Below are 27,461 nucleotides of genomic sequence, written 5' to 3' on the forward strand. Positions count from 1 at the left end.
TGAGGATGTTTGTGTATGCCAAGTTGCATATGATGTCACAGCAGGTCAAACAATACAGTTTACTTCCTAAACAGCTATGGGCTAGTGAGCGCAGTGTTGAGCAGCACTCCTGGTGTGTCCTGGGAGGTTCCACTGTTGCTTTGAATGAGGAACTCAGCCATCAGGCTATTCCCTTTTCATGGCCATTCACATTGAGAGCTGCTTTCAATCCTCCTTTGACCAAAGGCAGCTTTGGCCGCCGTTTGGTTACACTTAACATTTGTTTCCAGTGTTTTTTATGTTGATATGTCAAGTTATATAATTGATTGGCTGAGGAATTTCATTATAAACTAAATGCTTACCGTTTGCTTTTCAGTAGAAGCAGAGCGACTATTTCCAGTGCCAAACACAGGAAAATGCACTTCTTTGGTGGTTCATTGCCATAACCAGAGGACGTTTTAGATCCTCAGTGTTGATCATATTAATTGTTTTAGAATTTGGTTTATTATTAATTTATGTTCTGTTCTGAACATGGCCTATGTCGTGCCCATCTGAAATCAGCTTGCATAGTGAAGTGGAATGGTCATGTGACCTGACTAGGGCTGGGTACCGAAGGTTGGTACTTTTTTGGCACTGACCGAACCCGGTCGGTGCTACTGAGTTCCATAACATGTTGAGGTAAACGATGCCAACTTTCAATACTTTTGTATTGTTCTGGTGTAGACTTGGTGCAGGTGAGTTATTGGGATAGTGCGTTTGGGTCTTGTCTCTTTCCCCGCAATGTAGTCATGACAGTGTAAAAACAAAGTATGGGAAAAAAGGCGTTTCTCTGTACTGGCTAAGGCCATTCCCTAGTGTAAACATATATTGTGCATGGAAGCTGAACTTTATGTATCCTGTGCTTACTTGCACTTTAAAAACTATTCCCTACAATAAAGTTGATTACCTCATGAAAAATATCAATAAAAAGTATTGATTTGGTACTGGTATTGAAATCAAGATACCGATACCGAAAACTTTCAAATACCCGGCCCTAGACATGACTGGTGTTCCGAGGTAAGATCTTATTCTTGGAGGTTGTATGATTATCTGCCATGGCCTTAGTTGGCATCTCAAGGGATAGCCAAGTCCACTCTACCAATCAACATCCTTGTAAGAATAGTTTCCACAAAGAAGAAACAATCTGATTGTTCAAAGATAAGATTCTCTTATGTAGGCAAATCCAGTCGTGTTTCAATTCAGGTTGAACATTGCAGTTTATTTTGTATCCTTAAGAACTATTCTAGCAATGACCATTTCAAACTGAATATTGAACTGAAATTCAGATTTAGTGTTAGGCTTTAATTACAGCACACCAAACCATGGAAATGGCACAACTTTGGTATGTTGTGGTGCACTTTTATGAACGCTTAAGTTAACATGTGGAACCCAAAGGTGGAAATATGAGGCAGTCACCGTGAAACTGTCTCCCAGGCGCAATCCCTCTTTCCACCCAGCTTCTCGCTCACCGAATGAGTAACAACAGCTGTCTAGCATTTCTTGCTTGCTAGTGGACTGCACCTGGTAGGTTCCGTGTGTGGAGAATGTTATGCTTGACTCAGTGTGGTAGAGTGTTATGATCGAGCACAGCTGGTCTTTTGCAGTGCCTCAAATGAATCTCACAATCAAAGTGCCATTGAACTGGACACACAGCCACCTCAGTTCCCGTCGCCGCATTAGAACTGATGTTGAGCAGCTTTACTGTTTACTGGGATTGCCAAATGGAAAGACCCTGGTCACGTCAGGTTATTTGAGGAAAGTGCCTTTCTCATATTGCCATGACAACACACAGCACATTTCATTTACCCCCCATGCCAACTCCTTTAAGTAGCCTATAGCCTGGCTGAGGATTTGGTCCTCTGAGATTATTCCTTCTCTCTCTCTCTCTCTCTCTGTCTCTCTCTCTCTCTCTCTCTCTCTCTCTCTCTCTCTCTGTTGGCAAAGCAATATAGTGCTTTAACATTGCAAACATTAACCAATAGTTTTCAGTGCATAACCACTAATATATCAATATTAACAATTATAACAACAGTATAATCAATCTCACCCTCTCTCTCTCTCACCCTCTCCCTAGCATATTTAGGACGCAGTTGTAGAACTCGTTACACAAAGGGGGTTGGGTATATTGGGGCTGCTGGCCCAGGGGTTAATGGGGTCTGGCGGCTAGACTGATCCTGGGCCTGTCACTCTGTGGAGCTCACCAGGACCACAGCAGGATTTATGGAGAAGAGTTTTCATTACAGCAGACTGGCTGCCTTAGTCGGGCGGAAGAGAACCTCAAGTTGGACCTCAGTGGGCATATATTTAAATGGAGAGAAGCAGTCACAGATGTCCATGCTGATTTTCATCCTATTTCATTTGTTCTTCCTTGAGGTATAATTGACGGGCTATATGCTGCCGTGGTGCGGTGATTGTTTTGTAATCAAAATGGTCCTCATCAACAGTCAGTTGGAGACTTAAGAATTCTTTCACCTCCATTAAAAGCTTATCAATAGTCTCTTTTGTCATCACCGGATTGTTAGCTTAATAAGTGGCATTGATAACATTATCTTTAGTCACTGCATAAGTTATTTGTGGCTATGGGCATCAAATGTCCAGCTGATTGTGTTCTGCAATCAGTGCAATAATCTTACCCAGCAATGGGTGACAGATGATGGAAGAGGCAAGAGAAATTCTGTAGTCACTTGTTGGGAATGAAATGCACGGGTTTGTGTGTTGTATCTGTGGCATTTAGTGCTGAGCAATTTTGTTTTCTTTTGGTTTCGGTTGAGTTACTGAAAATTTCGATTTTTGGTTCAGATTGTTTTACTCTGTGCCTGTGAATTTATTTAAAAATAAAATGTTTGGCCTCAGGAGAAGACTGTAGTGCCCCCCACTTTTTTCCTCCATATGAGACTGCCCTTTCTCTTCTTTCCTGACTGCTCTGCTGATCCTCCTTCCTGCTGCTTAGTTGTCACCCTTTCCTCACACTATAATACAGTGACAAAGGACAACATTGAGTGACAGCTAGGGCTGGGCGATTAATCAAATTTTATTTTCGATTACGATTTTGGCTTCCCATGATCATGAAAACAAGAAAATCGAGATAAAACAATTTTTTGTGCCGCATTCCGTTTAGCAATGTTGCTCTCGATTTGTCTTGTGTTGTAAATCCAGCGCACCCCTTTTCCTCGCAGCGGTGCGCTCGCGGAGCGCAACGCTGCGAGGAAAAGCCCAAACATTCCAAAAGCTTCCAAAGCCCAAACATTTTGTGGTATGTGTACTTTCAGCTGGAGTGGTAACAGAGAGTTGGTCGACAGGAAAGGTAAAACAAATTAATTGGTGTGGAAACCCTGGTGTGGAAACCCTGTACAGACCCACGGTGCGTGTTCAATTGCACTGAACTGAACTGCGACATGGTTAAATTACCTAATTCCATTAATGTTACTGTACGTTACTGTACGGTGACTTTAACGTTACCACAAGGTAATGTTAAAGTCACCTACCATTAATGTCTGTAGGGCAGCAAAGATGAGGTATTGTCTACAAATCCCTGTTACTGACTGTGGAATGTTAAGTTTCACTTTTGTTTTCACTCTCCAAATTACAGACATGACATGATGCAACATCAGGCGCATTAGAGATCAATTTAGATCCATTTCTTTGTTTCTCAGTTAAAGTATATTTAAAGTTCAAAGAAATCCAGTGTTAAAGGTTTTTTTTTTTTTTTTTAAGTTCAATAAATGCATGATGTTCCCAAAGTCAATTAGTAATCGTGTTAAATAATCGTGATCTCAATATCAATCAAAATAATCGTGATAATGATTTTTGTCATAATCAAGCAGCCCTAGTGACAGCACATTATTGCTTATCATATGTTACCCTCATTTACTCAATAATAGGCCTATGTAGTAGCAGGGCCCAACACAAACTTTTAGAAGTGATTGCCGGGCTGGCAACCAGGCATCGGCTTTTGGTTGCCAAAATTGACAGTATGGTTGCCATATTTGAATGGATTGTATGTGGAGTGATTAAGGTCCTATGTAATTATACCCCATATTTCAATTACGGAATGGTGGTATAAGGAATGTTTAAACATATACACATATAAACATAATACAAATTTAGCTTTGGTCTGGTGTTTCTTTAATAATTTGACTTTGCATTTAACTGGCCTTTGGTCTTAACCAGGTCTCCCTTGCAAATAATATTCCCTGATCTCAATGGGACTAGGTTTAATAAAATGAAATAAAAAATAAAAAATAATAATAATAAATAATATGGTTAAATAATATTTGATTACGAACCAATTACGCCCATGGAAGTGTTGTATCACTATATTTTATTATATTTACAAGAAATTTGTTATATTCCGACCCTTCGCATCTGTGCAGAGGTTACATGTGGTGAACTTTGACCTCCAAAATCCCATGACTGACCAATAGAAAAGCTGCTTTGAGTGTGTTCATCTCTGACAGATAATCAAACATGGCGGAGTCTATAATTTGCGGCAGTGTTGCATCATCAAATTTACAAAAAGGTAGACAATGCTGCTTTAGCAGAGTACACAAACAAGCAAAAAAATATGCAGCGTGGGTTGCAGTCATCTGTAAGGCAGGACTACAGTACACTTATGCGCATAATGATTTGATAGATGTTTTAGTTACCCTAGTGATACTAGCATGCTAGTAGCTAATAACTGACTAGCTACGGAAAGTTAAAGTCTTGCAAATTTGGTAACTGCACATGAACACAATGTAGTCCTTGTTGACTTTTAATGAGGATTTATATTCTTTTTTCCAGAAAAAGTGATTGCCAACAGGGGCAACCAGACATCACAAAATGATTGATATTTTGGTCTAAGTCTGGTTGTCAAAGGCAGCCGTTATTGTCGAGCACTGAATAGCTTATATCAAAATATGTTATGATGTATGATTGCAGCAGCCCCTTTCTGATTATAGGTTTAACTGAATCCTGTTTTTTTTTAATCCTGTTATCTTGAGATTGCACTTAATTATCTCGTTAGCTCAAGATAACAAATTAATGGTTTTGTTGGGCCTAGTAAGCCTGATAGTGTTGCCTGATGTGTGGAATTGACAGTGTCAGAAGGAGAGATCACTATTGATCAGTGCAATTACTTGAATCAAGGTATGACAAATATAGCCAAATCCACCCTACCAATCAACATCCTTTTAAGAAAAGTGGTTTCCACAAAGAAGAAACAATCTGATTGTTCAAAGGTAAGATTCTCTTATGTATGCGAATCCAGTTGTGTTTCAATTCAGGTTGAACATTGCCGTTTATTTTGTTTCCTTTAGAACTATTCCAACAATGACCATTTCAAACTGAATATTGAACTGAAATTCCAATTTAGTGTTAGGCTTTAATTACAGCACACCAAACTAGGGACATTGCACAACTTTCATGAATGATTACGTTAACATGCGGAGGATCTCTCCTTCTGACAATGTCAGAAGGAGAGATCATAGAGAGGATCATGATTGATCAATGCAATTACTTGAATCAAGGTATGACAGGCACAAATTGCAACCACAATCAGTAACCTACTTAAAGCTGCTGTAGGCAACTTTGGAGAAATGAGCAAATTTGAAAGTATACAACAAAAAAATCCACCCCTCCCTCTCTGCTCCCTCCCACCAAAAACGGCTCAGGTGCATGCATGCCTGTAAATTGATACAAATTTGATGAATTCCAAACTTTTTACGTAAAACGCAACTCTGCTAGCTTAGTGCAATTGTAACTAAAACATTTGCCAGCAAAAATATTTTTTGTCAGCATAGTCATTGCGGTTACAAACACACATTGTTATAAACCTTGGTCAAACGCGGTTCACTCTGCACTGGAGAGAGCGCCGTCTGGGCAAACTTGATAAATTCCAAACCTTTTATGCAAAACACAGCACTGCTAGCTCAGTGTAGTTGTTAATGAAATATTTGCTAGCAAAAATATATATTATTTTGTCTCACATAGATTAGCTACCGCAGTTGCAAAGCTATAGCTACCTAACACCGGTTGACTGATTGATCTGAATCTGCCTCCTTCCTGATGAACATGTCTTGTGCCCGGGAAAAATTACACAAGTTTATTCTGGTCCCAGTTAGGGTTGGGCATCAAGAACCGGTTCCAAATTAGAACCGGTTCCAAATTAGAACCGGTTCCAAAATTCCGATTCCAAAGGAATCATTAAGACATTTTAATTTTGATTCTGCTTATCGGTTCCTAAACAAATTTCACTCGCGCTAGTTTCAGTTTCCGTGGTGGCGGCATGCACCTTTGGTTTGTAGTCCGCCAGTAAAACCAACGAAGAAGAAGTTTCCTGTTTCTTAGTTATGCAGTTTAGTTTAGTTATGCTAAAAGCGTTAGCGATAAAGTCCGCTAGCCATGATGCTAATTTTCGCTATGTTCAACTCCATTGAGTTATGCTAAAAGCGTTAGCAATCTAAAAGTCCGCTAGCTGCAGTCGAGTTTTTACTAAAAGTATTAGCTCTCTGAACTAATCCAGCACTGGATGGCGAGCCCAGCCCACAAGATACAGAACCTGTTGCCTGCAGTAATAAGTCTGTGAACTAAGGAACACGTATTCCACACCTGCTTCAAGTGCGGTAGGCAAAGGCAGGGGTGATCACAGAAGCCCAATCTTCTCTCAGACCATTTGAATTACTGATAGCTGAAAAGGTGTCATGAAATTTTTGCTAAATAATACAAAAAGAAGGTTGCCTACCCCAGGTTTAAGTCGTGATCTCAAGAAAACCATTCTTTATCTCACAATAAGATAATTAAATTATCACAAAAATAATAATTCGATAATTAAGGATTTAAAAAATGTATATGAGCAACCATGGCCACTCAGCTTCGGTAGTGCAGTGACAAGCAACAAACTGATTTTTAAAGAATCCACGGAAACTAGGTTATTAGAGAAGTCGTGTTACTTCAAACCATGTAAACGTAAATGAAATCTTGCCTTAAGTTGATTACTCCCAGTAACTGTGGTATTGGTGTGCATGTAAACATACTCATTGGTTACTTTTGGTCTACAGTTGGTGCTCCTTTTGTATGGAAGCGCTCATAATTCAAATGGAAATGTAATATGTAAAATGGCTATGTAGCCTAATCCTACATTTGAATTTAAATTTGCCACTTGTATGTGCAGTTTTTGGCTCAAAATGAAAATTCAATAATGTAATTTGCATTTGACAATTCCTATACTAGTATTGACATTTCATTTAAACAGAGATTTGCACTCTTTATTTTTAGCTTTATTCAAGTGATGATGCAAATTGTAAAATTAAAATGCATTTCCTGAACTGCATAGATATGTTTCATGTGATTATGCAATAATGGTGTCAAAATTATAATTGATGTCATTTACCTTATATGGTTTTGCACTCTTTAATAGGGTGTTTTACATTTCATTATCAAAGACAATATTATGCTGTAAAGGTGGCAAAATGTAAATGCTTATCCAAATGTAAAAAGCGAAACAGCGCCCCCTGTCTTTGCCATTTAATACACTCACCACTGCGCTGATTCCCTGGCAAAATGCAATTGCAAATGCATTTTGAGAGGACTGCATTAACATTGGCACAGGCGTCTACCTGTCAGTCATCCCATTAAGGCGGGTCTTGTGTTGCGCAATCGGAAGTAGTTCACAACGTGGGAAAGGAGAGAAGGCGGGGAGTTCTGTGAAGCTGGCCACAATATCATTTCCGGTTCTGTCGCTGAAGAGCATTTTCTTTTCAAAATAAAACCTATTAGAGAGTGCAAAACCATATAAGGTAAATGGCATATCAATTATAATTTTGACACCATTATTGCATAATCACATGAAATATATCTATGCAGTTCGGGAAATACATTTTAATTTTCCAATTTGCATCATCATTTGAATAAAGCTAAAAATAAAGCGTGCAAATCTCTGTTTAAATGAAATGTTAATACTAGTATAGGAATTAGGACCGGACAGTCCGGTCGAAAACTGGGCATCTGGCAAACCTACTTGATAACGTTAGCTAGCTCTGTAGCTAATGTTTGGTTTGCTAGCTAAACTAAAACGGATGATGTGCAGGGTACGTTAACGTTGATGATAAATGTTTAATGCTTCAGTGATGTTGAAACGGGAGCTTTCGCTAACCTCTTGAAATTCTTTATATAGACTGCTTCGCCAAGTTTGACATGTTACCCCCCTTCGTCGGCACCACTCTGTAGCATTGTTTGCTGACTGAGGCAACAACCCAGCTGACTGCTACTAGTGAGAGGAGGGGCTGTGGGCAGCGGTGCAGGGTGTGTGTGTGTGTGGCTAGTGGAGGCGGAGAGATAATATGTTTGATTTTTCATTAAGAGAAAGCACTGCTGGTATCGATACTGTTGCAAATGAGTATTGTATCCGTTTCAAATGTTTAGTATCGATACTTATCGAAGTATCGATACTTTTGACAACCCTACATACAACTAATTAGAAATCGATTACATCCATGATTATTTGTTTAGATTGAATAGAGGAATAAAGAACATTTCATACACAGGCCCCCAATTTGGAATGTGCTCCAAATCTCTTAGAAATATGGGATTAATATAGAAAGATGACCCTATAGACAACTTTTTTGCTTTAACTTATCATTATGAAGTAAATGTAGTATAATGGCTATAGAATAATGACACCATCGGCATTTAGATTGGTTCCCTATAAGCCTCGCTTTCACTGTGCAATTCTGTCTGCCACCGGGTACGATCTCCCGGGAGAATGAAGGCTCGATTTACGGCACAAAGGAAGTGCGTCATCCATTGCGCAACCAAAAGAGGAATAGGATAGGTTTTCCCAGGTAGCTATCGGTAGCTACGGTTGTTTCTTGCTTTGGACAGTAGCCAGGCTGCTGGCGTTACGTTAGCCATGTTGCTAACGCTACCACTAGTAGCCAGAAAACGAACTAGGAGCTACAAGGAAGCCAGGACCAGCCAGAAACAAAAGAAACAAACATCTAACTATGTTTGTTTCTGGCTGCTAGCGTTAGTTAGCGTAGCTAACGTTAGCAAAGTTAGCCATGTTGCTAACGCTAACGCTAGCAGCCAGAAACAAACAAATGATCCATTCTCCGTTTGATAATCTAAACAAAGAACACGTTTCTTGCAGTGGCCTTTCTAAAATGAGCAGTGGTGAAAGTTACTACATTGCGTCATGATCAAGGAGTTGATAAGCAGACAGATGGTTTGTTCTATTGCACGGAGCTAGGCTCTAATGGAAAGTTATCCGGTTGTCTTTGCGACAGCGGCGCAAACAACAATAAGTTATATAGGCAGCATTTTATGTTTATTTTCTTAATTCAAGTTATATATATTTTGTTCTATTTGTGTTTTTTTATTTATAATAAGTGAAGTTTACTGTTCAGTGCACTGATGTCAGACTCATTTTGGATAATAAAGTTTATTGTTAAACTGTAAAATATCCTGCCACCATTACATATCTTTGTCACAAGTGTTTGATAACCACATTTGAGGGATCACTGCAAAAAAATGTGTGTTTATGTATATATTCTGTGTGTATATATATAAAGAATATTGGCTGATATATCGATATCGAAATTTTTTACTCCCTGATATCGGCATCGGCCCCAAAAATCCATTATCGGTTGGGCTCTATTCGTTACATCATGGCAAGTGATGATGATGTAGCCTAGTTCCATGCTGCTTCCATTTTGGCTCATGCCCGGACATGCCATGTGTTGGACACTGTACTGGGCTGCTGTAGGACTGAGTCCATCTTATAACTGTAAACCCAGTGAGATGCAACAGGCTGCATTTATGACTTTTTTAGAACATCTCAAAGATATCCAGAAACTGATGTTGTTCAGTACAGAAAATACCAACTTGATTGTCATAAAATGTATCACAGTCCAATGAAATGGCTCCATGTCCATCATTGCTGTATTGTGTAGCCCAAGTGAGTTACTTAATTATTTTTTTTAACTATATTTTTTATATTCATTTAAAAACCTGTTCCTCCACAATTACTTGTTTTTTGTATATACTGAACTGTACTGAAGCAGATGATTGGGGCTACTGATCTGAGTTAGCATTGCATCTTTATTACTGATTTTAAACATATTACTTTCAAAATGAATCCTTCCCAATACTGGTGTATACATTTAGTATGACAGGAGTAGCCACAGCAACTCCTTGTGTGGACATGGAAGCCCAAAAAACCAACATTCAAAAGGCTCATGCAATATCTGGGTGGATGTGCATTTTTTTTTTTATCACAAAGGGCAAAACTTGTACAATTAATTTATAAAGCTTTTCTGTTTTGATGTTCCTGGCTATGCAATGGGGGAGTTGCCGGTAAAAGCAGATACCCGTATTTAAACACACAGAAAGAGAGACAGACAGAGGATTAGCAGAGATTAGAAATGGCTCTGTGGTAAGTGATTCACTTGACTCTGTTACGCAACACAGATGACAGCATTTTATAGGACATTACTCTTGTTTGTGTGTAGGCTACAGCTGTGGGTGGCGTTATATTTAACTCTGTGATTAGCTTAACTTTTCTGTTGAACCGGCTATGAATCCTTTTCTATTGCTATGAATGTCTTGTGTTGGACTAGGTGTGTGTGTGTTACAGGATAGTTTGTTTTTCACATTCTGGAAAGCTTGTTTGTAAGGGCAGCCAAGGGCATACGCCTTAGGGGCGATTAGCTCACAGTGAGAATGTGAGTGACATGTAACAGTGAAAGGTATGTAGGCCTAAGTGGAGCGTTATTACAGGTTATTGTGTACTTGTGTGGGAGGATTGGCCTCCTGTCTTGACATGTGCACTGGATCAATGACATTGCTACACTGAAGTTTGGAACAAGTTAGTCCTCTGCATGCATCAAAACATCACACTGGTGGCGTGATATCCTTTCTATCTTCTAAAAGGTATTTATTTTTTTGTATTTGTATTCCACACAATCCCTCTATCTCATGTCCATAATTCAGAATCATCCATATCAAATCTAGGTAGGATATCTTGTTTGGTAAATAGTCTGTGTACACAAACACAGGCAAGTATGGCCATGAGTGAGTGCAAATTCTTGTGTATTTGCTTACACACACACACACACACATATTCACACTCACACCCTCACACACACTCGAACCCTCTCATGCATAAATGGAAGCCCTGTGAGGCGCAGGCTTCTGTCATGAGGAGCAAACAGAGGCACTCGGGTTGCATGCTACCATACAGAAGAACATTTCAAAGCTCTTGAATAATTAATCAGTAGTGAGGAGGAAGTAGGTCAGCCCAGCAGACAAGAGCACTCCTCTGTTTTATTTCCTGCTCCTCAGGAAGGAGAGCTGAATGTCAGGTAGGCTTTACGAGCAGAGCCAGCAGAGACTGAAGAGGGATCTGCAATGTGAGGCCTCACACATCAGAGTTGTGCTGTCGGATTGTGTCCCGGGGGACTCGGGGTGTTAGGTGTAGCGCAATCTGCGGGGATCTGTAGAGAGTGAGTGTGTATTGCTCTGAATGATTATGTGTCAGTGTGTCTCTGTGAACAGAAGGAATAGCTTTCAGCTCCTCCAGTGTGTTTTGGTGGAGCGCCTGTGCCTCCATGGTTACAGGGATTCGTAGTTGGCTGTTGAGGCGGAGTGTGAAGGCCCCAGCTCTGGGCCCGCCAGCAGGGAGGGGGAGGGGAGGGTCTTATGTAATCCACGCAGTGTGGCTGAGGTGGCCGGCAGCAGGGGAACAGGCAGGAAATCCAATAGCTGCTCTGCTGTCCAGCCTGGATACAGCTGGACGACCACATCTGGAGGTACAGGCCAGCCAATCACTAGCCCTGTTCATTTCTCTCCTCCTCTCCTCTCTCCCCTGTCAGACATGCTCTATTGTCTGTGTTTTGAGACATCATTAGTCCTGATTGTGCTATTTTCAGTGCTAATGATGGGAATGATCTGCTACTAAATGAAAGCATGCCATGTGATTATGTGCCAGCCCAAAGTGAGTTTATTTATTTTTATTAATTTTTTAATCTGTGGCACTTGCATCAGGACATGAGACAATCATTTCTAGCCAATCAGAAACACAGTGTTTTACTTAATTGAATTAGGCGTATTATTTGGAAACAAGCAATGGGAGACAGACTTGATTGCTCTTTTAAAATGTTTTTGGTCTTAGAGGCAAACATTTTAAATTTAGCATTTGGTAACCTGTATGCTATCTTGGCTTGATATGGCAAGTTTAGGGCTGCAACGAATAAATATTTTCATGTTCAAATAATTTATGGATTACTTTTTCGATTAATCATTAAGTCTATAAAATAGGGCTGGGCGATATGGTTGAAATCGATATCATGATAATCATAAGGATTTTTCTCGATCAATATATATCACGATATGGTTCATGTATGCAAAATCACGTTAAATATTCAAATTAATGTTCATCTCATTGAACCAAATGGTAATGTTAGGTGTGGTGTCAAACAAAACTGACATTTTCAAATAATATTCCTACCATACCTCATTTTATCAGTTTTTGAGTAAAATTTGCTTGTCATCATCAATTTAGACAGCAGAAATGTGTGTCACGATAAGAAATATGTTGATATCATCACGATATGATTCCACTGAAAGACGATAAACGATAATATTGAATTATCGCCCAGCCCTACTATAAAATATCAAAAATACTGACATTACCAGTTACCAGACAGTTACCAGAGCCCAAACTGATGTCTTAAATGTCTTAGTCTGACCACCAGCCAAAACGTCCCAAAAGTGTTCATTTTCTAATGATATGAAATGGAGAAAAGCAAAGAAGTCTTAGCATTTGTGAAGCTGTAACCATATTTTTACTCGACTAAAGCGATTAATTGATTATCAAAATTATAATCAATACATTTTTTTGTAGATCGATTAATCATCAAATCGTTTCAGCACTGGGCAAGTTTACCATTTTTTGTAAGATAAAAAGGTCAGACATATTTTACGGGAAATTGGAAGACACCAGGCTTGTTTGTGTGGGCGGGGATGTGACTTTTCAGCTTTTCAAGGATGTTGTAGACACTCGATTCCCATTAATTTCTAATTGCAGATTTGTCTTTTATGTTCAGTGTTCCTGCTTTTTGTGTTTCGTGCGTGTGACAGATGAAAAGTACTGCATGTTAGTGTTGTATGTATCACAGTATTACTTCATTTTCTCATGAGGTCTCATGATTGCTGCTTCTGTTGTTTTGTACTCTGACAAAACTTAGCGGCTTAGCGGCTGCAGGTGTTGATACTTTGTTTACATTGGTGCTAATCATAATCTCGTTAACATGATGGGATGTGTGTCATTGATTCAGATTCAAAATGAAAGGTGTGACAAACTGATTCAGGAAGATGATTGTAGCTACCTCTTTCACTCTCGGACAAATTACAGCCGTGTCATTAGAGTGTGGGTGTTCACACTTTTCTCACAGTCTCTTCAGCTGCTGACTGTGTTGTGACCGCAGATTCACATCCTGTCTGAAAGTTGAGCGGAGGTTAGGCAAGATCAGCCTTGGGTGTCAGGGGATGTTCTTTCACTGTTTGGTACTAATAGCAAGCCACTAGCCACCTGCCTGCCAGGAGGTGTACTATATATCAAACTGGCACACAACATTAATTATATCACTTATTGCCGTTTAGAGGCTCTGTCTGTCACCTAGCATTTGATTTTACCTCAACCGCTAGCAGCTCATTCTCTTGCTTGCCTCGTTGGCCAGTATTGGTTGGAGGACCTCATTTTGCCAGAAATGCCAGGATGTCTGCAAATAATTATGGGATTTAAGGATTTTTGGGATTCCTCTGTTAATACAAAACTATTTTTGGCTGGCAAACTTAAATGAGATTGGCATTGATCCAACTAATATAGAGAGCCCACAGATATTTCTGCTGTCTTTTCATACTTTCCTTGGGCTTTATTGCTGTCCAGGAATGGGGTTCTTATTAATCTGTCAGTGTTCCACTAAGAAATACATGTTTCAACTTGGATGCATCTTCATGGGGCTTCAGAAGTAGAGTAATGTTTTGTCTAAGGTTGACCAGGTGCATAGTCACAAGCATTGTGATATTGTATTTAATCAAAGTAGGGTTGTGCGATAGGATGAATATATCGGCTATCGGTGATTGGCTGAGTCCATCGCCGGTTGATTTTTTTTAGGCGATTTTTGTCATTTTATTTTGCTAATTTAATGGTCTAATTTAATGGTAAATAATTAACCTATAAAGTGCAATTCAAAGCGTGCGCGAATAGGAACTGGCAGTTGGAGTTAGGGTTGGGCATCAAGAACCAGTTCCAAATTAAAACAGGTTCCAAAATTCTGATTCCAAAGGGATCATTAAGACATTTTAATTTCGATTCTGCTTATCGGTTCCTAAACAAATTTCACTCGCGCTAGTTTCAGTTTCCGTGGTGGCGGCACGCACCTTTGGTTTGTAGTCCGCCAGTAAAACCAACGAAGAAGAAGAAGTTTCCTGTTTCTTAGTTATGCAGTTTAGTTTAGTTATGCTAAAAGCGTTAGCGATAAAGTCCGCTAGCCGTGATGCTAATTTTTGCTACGTTCAACTCCATTGAGTTATGCTAAAAGCGTTAGCGATCTAAAAGTCCGCTAGCTGCAGTCGAGTTTTTACTAAAAGTATTAGCTCTCTGAACTAATCCAGCACTGGATGGCGAGCCCAGCCCACAAGATACAGAACCTGTTGCCTGCAGTAATAAGTCTGTGAACTAAGGAACACGTATTCCACACCTACTTCAAGTGCGGTAGGATTGAACTGTACACACACATACAGCTCCAGAGACAGACAACATACATACCTTTCTTCATACCGGCCATACCGGAGTGAGAACTGTGACTCTTACAAAGACTTTGAAAAATACCCGGGTCTTTATTGTTTTTTTTAATGTGCGCACAAGTTAGAAGTTTCTGAATATGACTTGTGTAAAGTCTTATTTAAAAAAAAAAAAAAAAAAAAGTTTTTTCTGTAAAATAAGCATGTGACCTGTTTTGACCCTGCCCCTCAAAGAATCATAATCAAGAATCGTTAAGAACCAGAATTGATAAGCAGAATCGGAATCGGAATCAGAATTGTTAAAATCCAAACGATACCCTACCCTAGTTGGAGTTGGGACATATTATGCACATTCTTGTTGCACTGATTTCCGACGAGTCTTTCACAAAACAGGGCAGTGAGTGACTAAATGACAATTAAGCCGTCTTTAGTGGTTGCTGTCGGATCGATTGGTGCTGAAAAACAACATCAATTCATAAATCATATTTGAGAACAAGACCAAAAGCTGTATGTGCAGTTGTGCACCCTGATCATTTAATAGCATAATATGTTATCCCCACCTGTTTGTTCATTTGGAGGCTGCAAGCGGAGGCGTCCTTCATCTGATGCCATCGGACTCTTTTTCAAATAGTGTCGGACAGCTGTTCAATCTTTTGCCGGCACAACTCGCTTGCAAAGACGGCAAATTACTTCAAATTACAAATTACTTCATTTAGGTCCTTCGGCTTGCCAGTTTAGTCCGGTTTAAAACCAAAATAATCCCAAATAAGGGATTTTGTATTCTTTTTGGCAACGAGCTCTTCCATGATTGCTCGCTGAAGATGGCGCGTGGGGAGTGGGGGGCTCCCCTGCCCCCTGCGTGTGCTGCACACACACCTGCGCGAATATATCGGCAATCGCCGGTTGATGGGCTGATGGTGGCTGGTTGGAAAATTTTAACATATCGCCCAACCCTGAATCAAAGCCTACATGTCATATTGCATCCTGTTTGCTGTTTGCAGCCAAAATATGCTAAACATCTGTTCATTTGGGAAAAAAAGACTATCCTTTGTTTTGTTTTTGCCAAAGGCTAAATATGTAAACCTAGTCAATCAACTAATATAATAACATCTGTATTTTATTGATCTTGTGTTGTTGTCTTCCCCTTTCCAACGTCAGTGTGACAGTGTCTACCGGAAAAAAGGCATTCCGCCCTCTCAGCATTGTCTTGGGTCTCTTCTTGGCAGTGTAATGGGGGCCGTACTGTGGTTTGGCAGATCTTTGAGTGTTTTTCCCGCTGTTGCCCAACTACTAATGTAAAGGAGTTTCCACTTGCCTTCCCAGATTTTTTTACTGGTTGTTGTACCTCTGCTATTTCCTCCCCCTCTCTCCACTGTGTTTTTGGTTAGGTTGCTCCTGGCATGCTGTTGTCGACACATTGGCCAAGAGGAATAGACCAGAGATTCAAGATTGAGGTTTTATCCCTCAGAAAGCAGGCAGGAGAACATTTTTTGAGCCTCTAAAGAGAAATGCTAATCAGTTGGAGACTTTGCTTGTGGATCTGTGGCATTGCAATGCTGTAAGGAATTCCCCTGATAGTTTTGATGAAACAGTTGATACACAAATGGGTGAAGTCACTTGGAAGGGTTTAGTGTTTCCATGGTGTCTGTCTTGAGGCCCAGTGCTTACCATATAGATTGACCTTGTTCCTGCACTCTGACCTTAGAAAACCTCTGACGCTGATGCTGAGGCTTCAATGGATTAATTGCAGTGGCTTTGTTTTGTGTTGTTAGGAGGGGGGGATGTGAGGGGGGATCAGTGTGGGCACTGCTGATACCCTGTTAGTTGGCTGTGCAAATCACAGCCAAACCTCACCACTACTGTAAGAGGCTGTGAAACAAAACGGGTGTGGCTCTTTAAAAGGACAAATTAGTATTAATGTCAGAGGTCCTGTCAGTTGTTTCCTTGTGAGTAGATGAGTGAGTAGACCCCTTTGACTGGGGTAGTGTTTGTTAGCATCTGTGGTTATGCCCTATTTCAACTAAGATAACATGTAAACACAAAGTGTTTTGACCAAAGGCGATGAACTAGCCCTGACTTATTTATTTAGTGGGTTTAAGAAATTAGGTTACTATTAGTGGTATTTGTCCTGTTCCTTTTAGGAATTGGGTAATTAGAAGAGGTTTCACACGCATTCAAATATATTTTTCATAGGAGCTGGACAAACACAGCAATCCACATAATCAAAAGAGGACTGTTTGCTCCTTATTTGTATGCTCCCAAAAATGTAGATTTTTTTTCAACAAACAGTGACAACTACATTTCAACCAAACATGTCCATGTTTGGTTGCTTTTAGGCTGTTGCCACAGTTTGTTTAATAAATTCAACTTTTTTTGGGAGCATAAAAATAGTTTTATTACGCCTATTAGGAATAGCCAAACTTGATATTGTGATTGTGAATAACATGATATTATTATTTATAGTCTAGTTACAGTATTGTGATATTGATATGCCATTGTCTATTGTAACATCAATACATGTAATTTTACCTTTTTTCCATTTTTCCCAATGTGTGCTGTCCAAATAAGACCAATACAACACTCAAAAGGCAAACTGGACCACCCATGTTAGAAGTAAAGACTAGAGTCACTTGGAAATAATTTGGAAAACAACCATGTCTGTTCATGTGTAGTGTTTGTGAGTGGTTCAGTATTTCGGGTGGGGGTAACTGAGTGAGAGGGCGAGTGAGCGAGAGCCTCCTTGTCCAGGGCCCTTCGGTAATGAGGATCCAGGGAGATAAATCCTTATGAGACCTGACAGGGTGCCACATTCCTAGGCTGAGAGTCCTAGCAGCCTCCCTCCCCTCAGCTCTCCAGGGCTCTGCTTTATAGACTTCTGATGCTGTTCCCAGACCAAGCTTTATGCCCATTACAGTTCACTCATCTGCCTTTTCACAACAGCCCCAACTCTGTGCCTTTGAATGGAGCAGCCTCCTCTTTAGGCTAATCTTCAATTTATTTGGCATATTAGGCTATTGCAAGATAATTGCAGCAATCCATGCTGACAGCCCTATGCCCTATTGTAATTTTCTATGTAAAAAACTGGCAGCATATTTTTTTTTCTGGGGCATATAATCAACAGTGCATTATTGTTGTTTCGGTGATGAATTGATCATGCCCCCGGCTCTAACAAGTTCCAAGCTGTGCTTTTAGGCTATTATCAAAGAAAAGATGTAACAAGTTTATGAATTCCTGGCACTCTGTTTGAGAGCTTGACAGTCAAGCTACCAACTCAGACTAGACAGGCATTTGATTGACTGTTTATCTCAGTAGAATTAAACCGTTGTTTGAAGTCGGGCTCCTGCTCTCCTTCTTGGCAGGCTGATAGCTGTCGGTATGCTCTGTGCTAGTGTTTCCACAGCCATTCCTAAAATGGAGAGAAGGGATGGGGGGGTGAGAGGATGAAATATTGGCTAGTGCCGCTGAAGGCTGAGGCCCACTCTAGCTCTGTAGAGGAGTTGAAGCAAAAAGGAGGGGAGAAGGAAAGCATGCTAGAGTGGGAGAGGGAGGTGACTGAGTTCATTCGCAGTGTTGGCAGTGAGCCAGCAGCTTGCCTGTGGGTGTCTGTAGCAGTGCCAGTGCATGTGTTTAGCCTCTCGTCTGGAAGGCCCCGCTCGCCTCAGTGTTTATGTCAAAGCTCTTTCATTGTATTGGCTCTCTCATCTTGATTCAGGTTTTTTTTGTTCTCTGCAGATCTTGTGACTGCCTTCAGACCTGTTTTCTTCTCTCTCGGGGGAATCTCTCTGGACCCTCATCAAAGAGAGGCTTCCGAGGAGGATGGTTTATCTCACCCTCTCTTTGTCTTGTTGGCCTCTTTCTGTGCTCTTTGTTGAGCAGTCTCTCATATCATGTCAATGTGATTGGTTTCTCCTCATCTTGGCTTTCACCAACAGTCCACCCGAGGACTTTTAACTTTTAACATTTCCCTATGTGTGGTCTATTTATCCAGGTCTGTCTGACCAAAAGATCAGTGCGCTCCAGTGTCTTTGACAGCTTTTTGAGGCCAGAGTTTAGACTAATAGACACAAGGCAATGCTTCTCCCCCTCCTCTATTTGGTGTGAGACTGACTGCAGTGTGTGCCTGTCTCGTGGCCTCTCAGAGCTTGTGTTTACAGAGCCCCTCTGTTCCTTAAAACCAGAGCCACGTTCAGCCTTTCGTAATACAGCCCTTTGCGTAACTGTGAAATCAAATGACACTTTGTGTTTGTGACAGTCAGGCAGGAAGGAAGGGCAGATAGTGCCCCTCTTTGTACTGCAAAAAAAGAGTAAAAACTAGAGCCAGACAAAGGAAACTGGCACACTGACACTCCACCATAAGTCATACTGCCCTTTAGGTCATACTATCTCCGTGCAGTCGACTATATTCACTAGTGTAAAAATGTAGTATTACATTGCCTTTCAATTTCATAGTGCCAAGAAGTTTAGGTGGTTCAAGGGTTGCTTACCACTGGTTACTAGGGTTATCACCCAAACCCTGTTCAGGTTAGGAGTGTCCACTTTTACCACTAAACACATTGGGGATAACCTCTCATCCAGCTCCCCCACATCCAAGTTCAAATACTTCTTTTCTGATGTGAAAAACGTCATCAAAAGGAGCCATTTTCTAGGTTGTAACTATCACTGCATCCTTCTTCATTTTCTGGCCAAATTTGGCTCGAAGAATTTCTAATCCAGTAAAGTTTTAATTAACAGTCAGTGTCTGACAATCATAAAATGTGTAATTATAGGGGTAGAACAGTACATGGCAAAAACAAAACAGACTCACTTGGTACAACACTTAGTTCAGGACTCACAAGGATGTGTTGACTGTTGGTTTACATCATGGCTAATGATTTGGAAAACTACATTCTAAACACTTGAGGGGTCATGCCTGCAATTTTTTTCATAATTGGTGACATAATCATGTTAAATCAGTCATTATTTAATTAGTAAATTAAGCATTAGTTATTAGTTATTCATTAGATATACTACTGAAAGTCATTTCTGAAAGCTGTTACATTATTTGGTGCAGATCGGTCATAATATAGGCTAATTTAAAAAGTAAAAGGGCTAAAAATTAAATGGTAAACATTGATGTTTTACTGGATATCCACAATTGCGTTTTTCCCCTGCTGTATTTAAAACGTACAGAAGCATGGCTCTAAAACCAAGGTGTGAGCCATGAATTTTGTGAACTGTTCCACAATAAATTGATTATGCAGATCATTTATTGCATGCCAGTGTTACATGAGTAGTACATCAGAGTGCACTCTTCCCTTTAAGCCCACCAGACATGAACTATTAATTTACTACAATTTGATATTTAATGTAGGCAAATTTGTTCAAATGAACAAGTAGTACATTTCTCAAAGGTCATTGGCCATGGGACTCAATATCCACCCTTCCAGCAGCACTTGGTATGTGACCAGTCTGTTGTTTGGGTTGTTTGTTAATGCTGGAATGCAACACTTAAAATTCTCATTGGGGTTGGAATAAAGGTAAATATTGACAACATCAGCTTTTAATGGGCACTGATGACTTGATTGACCTATAAATTTGAATAAGATTAACATACACAATTTGGATTTAATATCCAATCAAATTTCCCTTCCCTCTCAGCATTTATTTTTATGCTTATTTCCTGTATGAACATGGTGTCCATGTATTTCCTTGGGTTTAATTTAAAAACTGAAAATAGAAAATGACATTAGATGTTGCTGCATTGTCTGTGTCATTTTATATTATGCATTGCATTATCTTGAAATAAAAAGCATGTGGGCTTAATTGGTGAGTTGGCTTAGTAGGGGTGGCATTCCACTTAGTCAACCTTATTACAGAGCAACAACATGACTCTCCAGCTCTCCTGTCAGGATTTTGATCATTGCCATGTTGATGGCCCATATTTCTGCCACCGTGCCTCTCAGTGTGTGCCTCACACGGTGCTGAAACATGAGCTACGAGAGAAAAGCGTCATTACTCAGAGGCCCAGAGAAATGGCAGGAGTCCTAATGCCTCTTTTGGCAAGAGTCACAGGGACACATGTCATGAGTACTAGTCCACCTACTACTACTATCAACACAGGCTTTTAGGAACACCTTTGGTCTTAGAATGGCGCAAGGACAGCCTACCCAGAGGTGAAACCTGACTGAACATTGAATTAATGTTGAAATGGACCTTGTAAATCATCAAATCCATTCCCAATTGAGGGTTAGATACTACTTTCTTAGTTCCACTTTAGTCATTTTAAGCATTCTCTCCCATGTTAACAATACACTTCTGCTTATCAGTGGTGTTGTAATCTGCATGAAAACTGTAATGGGATTATGCCCCTTTCTTCCTACTCGCCTTTTATTTTACTGTCTTTACTCCTGTGCAGAATAAACATCTCATCTCTCAGCTTTTACAGAGAGGGTATGTGTGGGTGTACTCAAGCATAATGCAGGCCTGTTTTTGCTTATACCATGATTCTTAGGCCATATATGGCGCACTCCCAGGAGATGAGGCCACTCTGCTGGTTTGCAAAATGTCCTCTTGAGTTAAAACTTAGTATCTGACAGTCAAGGCCTATGTCTCTATCTGTCATTGAGTTATTTACGGCGCCTCTAAAGCCCTGTTAAACCCGGGGCATTTTTGGTTTACCAACTAGCTGCTTGACTTGGCTGGTCTCTGTCTGTCTGTGAGCCTTCAGAGTGAGGACAGTGGGTCATTGAGTAAGGAGTGAAGGAGGGGTGCAGTCTAGCAGGTGCAGGGATTCCGACGACTCTACTAGGAGCAACGGAGGCAGGAGCAGCTGTGGCAGGGCGGTGATGGCACTCTGACATCCGGAGCAGACAGACACACATTCATCGCTAGCTACACTGGAGATGCTAACCAGAAAACCACTGCCAAGCTAGAGTAATGTGTGATATTTTATGCATTGTCCTTCGCAGGTATGAGAGCGTCCAAGACGATCCCTTTGAAGTTGCTCATCTACAACAAATATCTCATGGCTACTGTTTCTTTCTCTACAGGTTGCTGGCTACGAGACGCAGCCGATAATGCGCTGCATCTGCTCTGCAGCCCCACCCACTTCCTGCCTGTAGAGGAAGCGGCTGTGCTAGCATGTCCTCTCATCCCCAGTCTGTGCCGCCGGGCCGAAGGGCTGTGGACACACGCCACCTGCCAAACCCTGCCTCTCTGCCACTGCAGCTGCAACGGGCACACACGGTAAGAGACCTGGCACACAATGGGTTTAATAGCACCACCTGTAGTGCCTCGCTGTAGTTGGAGTTCTGGCTCTGCCTGCTTAGTGGATATTTAGTAAACAGGGCATTACCCTGCACCACTGGAGAGGGCCTGACCCCAGGGGCCCCCAGTGGTGTTTTTCCAACAGTAACATTCCCAGCATTACAGCATTGTGCACACAGATCTGCTCCCTCATTAGATGTTTGAGTTGAAAGTTCATGTTGTCGTTGTGGAGTCATATCAAGTCCATCCCCATTATTTCCACCCACATCTCCCAATTATCCAGAGTATTTTCTTCTAAACATCAGAGGTGAAGCTGTCTGGGCTTCCAAGAAGTTGCAACTATGTTGAAATCCATTTGGTGGCCTCCGGTGTTTGCAAGGGGCTCTCTTTTTTCTAAGGCGAGAGAATCAAAGGCTTACCCCCTAGAATCCCCACAGCTGCACCTCCAGTTAATCCCACCACTCCCCCTTGTCATCACATTCAGCAGGAGATGAGGGTAGACAGGCTGCATCCTACAATCCCTTACTGGCACAGGCGCAGGTGTACAGTAGCAGCATGGGTTACCCTATTCTTGTGAGAGGCAAATGGAAGGAGAGGAAGAAATGAGAACTGGAGAGAAAAGGATTGTGAATTATGGACAAAACAAAGCAGGGACTGAAAAAAGAGTAAGAGTGCTTTCATTTTTTGGAATCTGTGCATCTTTCTTGGAGAGGATGGTTTGGTACATGTATACACGTTTCCTGGGCCTATGCTGATGATTTTGTGGTTGTATGTTCCAGGAAGTGGGACTGGTGGACTACCACCCTCATGCCAGGGACTACAGCTCCCACCTGGCTCAGCCACATCGCCGCCGGCCCTCCCTGCTGTCTGAGTTCCAGCCAGGGAATGAGAGGTAGGTGCTGCATGCTCATACATAAGTCTCCTCTCCCATGAGGAATGCGTTGGCATCTTTTTAGAGGTTCTTGAGCCCTTTGTGTATTGTATTACTTTGTCATTTTCAGGGGGTGCTATGTATTGTGCATTGTATTGCAGCAGGATTGTGTGCAGAACAAACACAGCCTTGGTATACGTAAAGGAAATCTTAAACTCCACCTTGACACCTTAAAGTGGACAAAAGTCACCACATGTGAAAAAACCATGCGCTTACTTGTTTTCTGAAATGCCATTATAAAGCCTCGTGAGTAAGAAACTCCTTTGTTTTCCTCAGACTCTAGATTACATGGCATTTTCATGAAATACATTTTTTGTTAGATGAAGTGGAAGCCAAAACACAAAATAGAAAGCAAATATCTCAACAGTAGAAAAATATGACAGACATCAGTCTTCTCTATTAACTCCAGTCAAGGTAAGAATTGTATACCACTCACATGAAAATGGTAGTATTGCCCGTTAATGTGTTTGTCCTTGTTGTCGTGATTCTTGATGACTGGGGAACAAAGTGTTCAGTGGAAGCCTCATGCAGGCTGCATTTTTATGCTGTATTATTCTACTAAAGCCTCTGCCTGTTAACCCTCCCCCAGTGTAATCCTTACGTAATTGGCATCCGCAAACCGTTCCTCTGTAATGTAGTGTTAAACGGCTCTGCAGGGCAATGGAGCATGCAAAGTTTTTGCCATCTTCAATAGACCGACAGTAAGTCAAGCACAGCGTTGTATGCATAGTACTTTCTCCCCAGAGACTCGGGTCTTGTACCTACCAAAGTGGTTTATTATTTATATAGTCATGGTTTTTTTGAGGATGAGTCTTGATGAGTGCTTATGAATAATTTATGTGCATTCCATGAATTTTGCATGATGCACAGAGGATAAGCCACAAGAATATTTTTTTTTCTCTCCAGTTGATTGTCATGGCAAATTTTATTGCATATGTTAAAACATGCAAGAAGCTGGAGTATTTTCTTTCTCAATAGCTCCATGGTGACTAGATGATCTGCCAAAATCATTTGTGCCTTTCTTGTCTCTTTCCATCCTTCGTTTGCATTGGGTGGCTTTGTTTTTCTCGAAATCCACCTGCAGATCTTTGTGTGTGTGTGTAGAGGTGTGCCTTTCAAGTGATGTCAAATAAGTCGTGCAACACTAGCCTCAGGAATGCGATAGAGATACAATGGCAGACAGCAGATGGTAGAGTGTTTCTGCGGCAGTGTGTGGTGGCTGCGTCTTCAAGTATCAATCAGACGGGATTATGGTCTCGCTGGGTCATTGTAAAACACAAGCCTGTGTATTGCTCCTGTCCACTGGTGCTATCACTAGCCTAGCCCACAGTCTGGGAACACTGGGTCATGGACTGGGTGCAGAAATAATAATAATAATAATGATGATGATAAACACTATACTGTGAAACTGTCTCCTACTAGCTGTCTGATATGCAGACACCCTTCAATCATTGGTGCTTTGCTAGAGAATGGCAGCTTCTCATTGGCTTTCAGCACACATGCCGTTTGTTCCTGGAAGATAGACGGCTTGTAAGACTTCAGCAGCAGTTGTTTTTCAGTAGATGAAAAAATAAGAATGATATTGAATGGGGAGACTAGCAGTTAGCCCACGTTTCTTTGTTGGGACTGTGAAATAAACTGCTGGTCTTGCTGGCAGGCATCAGTGGGTGGGGAGTCTTTTAGTCAAATATCAGGCGTTCAGCATTCCTTTAGAGCGCTGAGAATCCAGTCTGAAGCCCTCATTCTGCGTTTTCATTCAGACTCTGAATAGTGTAACTCTGGCCTTGGCAACCCTTCAGTCTATTCTCCTCTTGGATGCGTGCTAGTCTTTTCATAAGTCTCAGTAATTCTGCACACCATGTCTCCATGTCTAGCAAGCTCAGGGTTGTTCATATTCTGATCGAGAATGTAAGTAATAACAAGGCCTTGGAAATTGTGCTTTCAGTTAGACATCATTATCTGTTGCCCATTGTAATAGATATACATATCCTTCATCTACCTTATAAATTTCCTGAACTATAGGCTAGGTGATGAGTCTGCTATTTATTTAGTCCTCCAAATTTTGCTGGCAACCCAAATTACAGGTCAGAAAACCACAACAGTGTAGTGGCTGGTGAGCCACTGTGCTAGTATTTGTTTCATCCTCCTCCCTACTCTAGGCAATATCTCAGTCACTCCGCCTCTTCCCATCTGTCTCGGATCACCCAGGCTACTTGAGAAGGAGAGAGAGTGCATTTTAAAGCAAGCATAGCAAGCAGTAGAAACCACTTAACAGGGTTTCTTTTCTGGCCCAGATAAGCACTACAGTGCTAACAAATCTGGCGGCATAATGCAGCATAAGTTTGTTCAGTGGCTCTGGTTATTCTGCTGTCATTTATCTATGAACTTTGATTAATGGAGTAGATGGATATTTAAATGGTATTCTTTGTATCTTCCAAGCTGTTGTGTCGGGCTGGATATCTCAGCTCAATTCAATAACCAAAACCCATCATTCATCCTTAGTGGACTAACAACAGGCTAATCATTAATCATTTTTACAATATTGCGATACTTGTGTTTGATAAATTGGGTGACGACTGATTAGACCTACTGCAATTTTTATATTAGTGATGTCATTTTGAAATATGATTGGTTTAGTGTGATGTGATTCATTGTGGACCCTCGTTTCCTTCAAACTGATGGGTCAGCCGTTTTCATCTTGGTGAACAAGCAACCTAACAGCATTAGTTTCCAGTCTCAGCGGCCCTGGTTTTCTAACAAGACTTGTTAGAATTGAAAGAAAGCCCCCAACCCTTTTTTTAAAGAACAATCACAAATATGTGAAGAGGACTTACTGGCATGTTGAGAGAAATTGCTGGAGGTCACCTGTATTGAAAGTGTCTCTCTCCACTTTAAAACCTTTAGTTCTAGCTTTAAAACATACCATGAACGACAAGCAGAGTTGCAGTTTATGTTCTATGTGATATATTTGCAAGGTAGTAAACCTATTTTTTCCACCCGGAAGCCGCAGTGCCTGGTGGATTCCAAAGTTTGCCTTCCACTGTCATTAACTTAGAAGGCAAATTGATTTTCAGAACAGAAAACGGCTTCCAAATAATAACGGATTATCTGCCAAAGTGGTGGGTAGAGTAGATTTACCAGCCATAGTGAATTCTATCCAGCATTTGGTGGGTGTAAATTTCCGACTCTTTTTGTTTTGTCTATTAACTATTGGGCAATGTGGTTTCCATTCAACCATATGAAGAGATAAGTCGAGGGCTTGAGCAAATTCTGTATGTTGTTTTTAGACTCTCCCCATTGTCCCTCGTCTCTGTGCTTTCTCAGTTTCACTCATCCCAGCTGTGGTGCAGCTAGCCTGACTTCTCTCTCTCCCAGCCTCCCCGACTCCCTGCACAGCTGCTGAGCTGCTCCTCCGGTGAACGGCGGAGAGATTGGCAGCGGCACAAACTCCGTAGTGCTTCCACAATAACACGCTGCTATCGGCATGCATGATCTCTGCTCTACTCGTAATGGGGCCCAAGCCAGTGAGAAACTAATGGAGCTGTTGTGGGGTGTTGTGTCGTATTGCCCCCCCCGCCTTCCCACCCATCCCATACGCCCCACCCCCACCCCTACACACATCTCTCTCTCTTCTCACTCCTGACAAATCCTCCAGAGAGAGAGAGAGGGAGAGAGAGAGAGAGAATGTGATTATGTAAGTGCCAACCCTCTATGGAAATCAGGAAGTGTGTGAGTGAATGAGTGAGAAAGGGGGGAGGCTGGGCTGACTGGCTTTCTTTCACACACCATCTGGGCATTCATTTTTGCCACCTATTTTTCCCAGCACTGTTAAGGCAATTACACAGACATACATCCACAATCCATTTCTGTCCATGACACCCCATGGCACCTTTTAACATGCAGAGTTAGCACTGCATATTACATAAGTAACATATCTATTCTATATAAACCCATTGTCTGGTCTCGGGGTGTGGGGGCAGGGGTGTTATCAGACAGGGTCTCAATCATTACACCACCCCACCAGCACCCTGCTAGACAGAGAGAGGTTCCATACTCTTTGGCACATTGAGAAACCACACACTAGGCCATTGTGGGCCTGGACCAGCAATTATGGTTGTGTTTTCCCTCTTCTCTTCAGAAGCCACTTCCATTTTGACATTGGCAGCAAAGTCACTGACATTCTGGCATCTGCCTCTAGGGCAGGCTTGAGAAAACCATTCCCTCAGAAAGAACAGAGCACCATTTACAAGTGGGCTAATAAACTTTCCCAGATCTAAGTAGCTAGTGCAGTTAACATTCGGAAGCTGTCATTTGACTACACACTGAGAGTCGGCTTTACTGCTGCACTCTAGCTTGTGGCATGCTATTTTTTCCCCCATTGAACTCTTGGGTTTAATGAATATGATGAACATGTGCGTACCGTGGTTTAGACCAATACCACACATACAGCAGATCATGACCTATCACATTACAGTATGGCGCTTTC

At 41.2% G+C, this 27,461-nt stretch overlaps 1 protein-coding gene across 1 annotated transcript in view; it reads left to right on the forward strand.

The window, feature by feature from the left end:
- The window catches only part of ncor2 (nuclear receptor corepressor 2), a 98,654-nt gene that overhangs the window by 2,796 nt on the left and 68,397 nt on the right, over positions 1-27,461 (forward strand). Inside the window, 2 exon segments of the mRNA XM_071515012.1 lie at positions 21,828-22,023; positions 22,824-22,940. Coding sequence (XP_071371113.1) covers positions 21,919-22,023; positions 22,824-22,940 — 222 coding nt within the window. The 5' untranslated portion in view covers positions 21,828-21,918.

Source organism: Centroberyx affinis, unplaced genomic scaffold (assembly GCF_046629955.1).
Source record: "Centroberyx affinis isolate AG114_WGS23_722 - 3 ecotype Tasmania unplaced genomic scaffold, CSIRO-AGI_Caff_v1 ptg000297l_1, whole genome shotgun sequence".
NCBI classification, from domain to species: Eukaryota; Metazoa; Chordata; class Actinopteri; order Beryciformes; family Berycidae; genus Centroberyx; species Centroberyx affinis.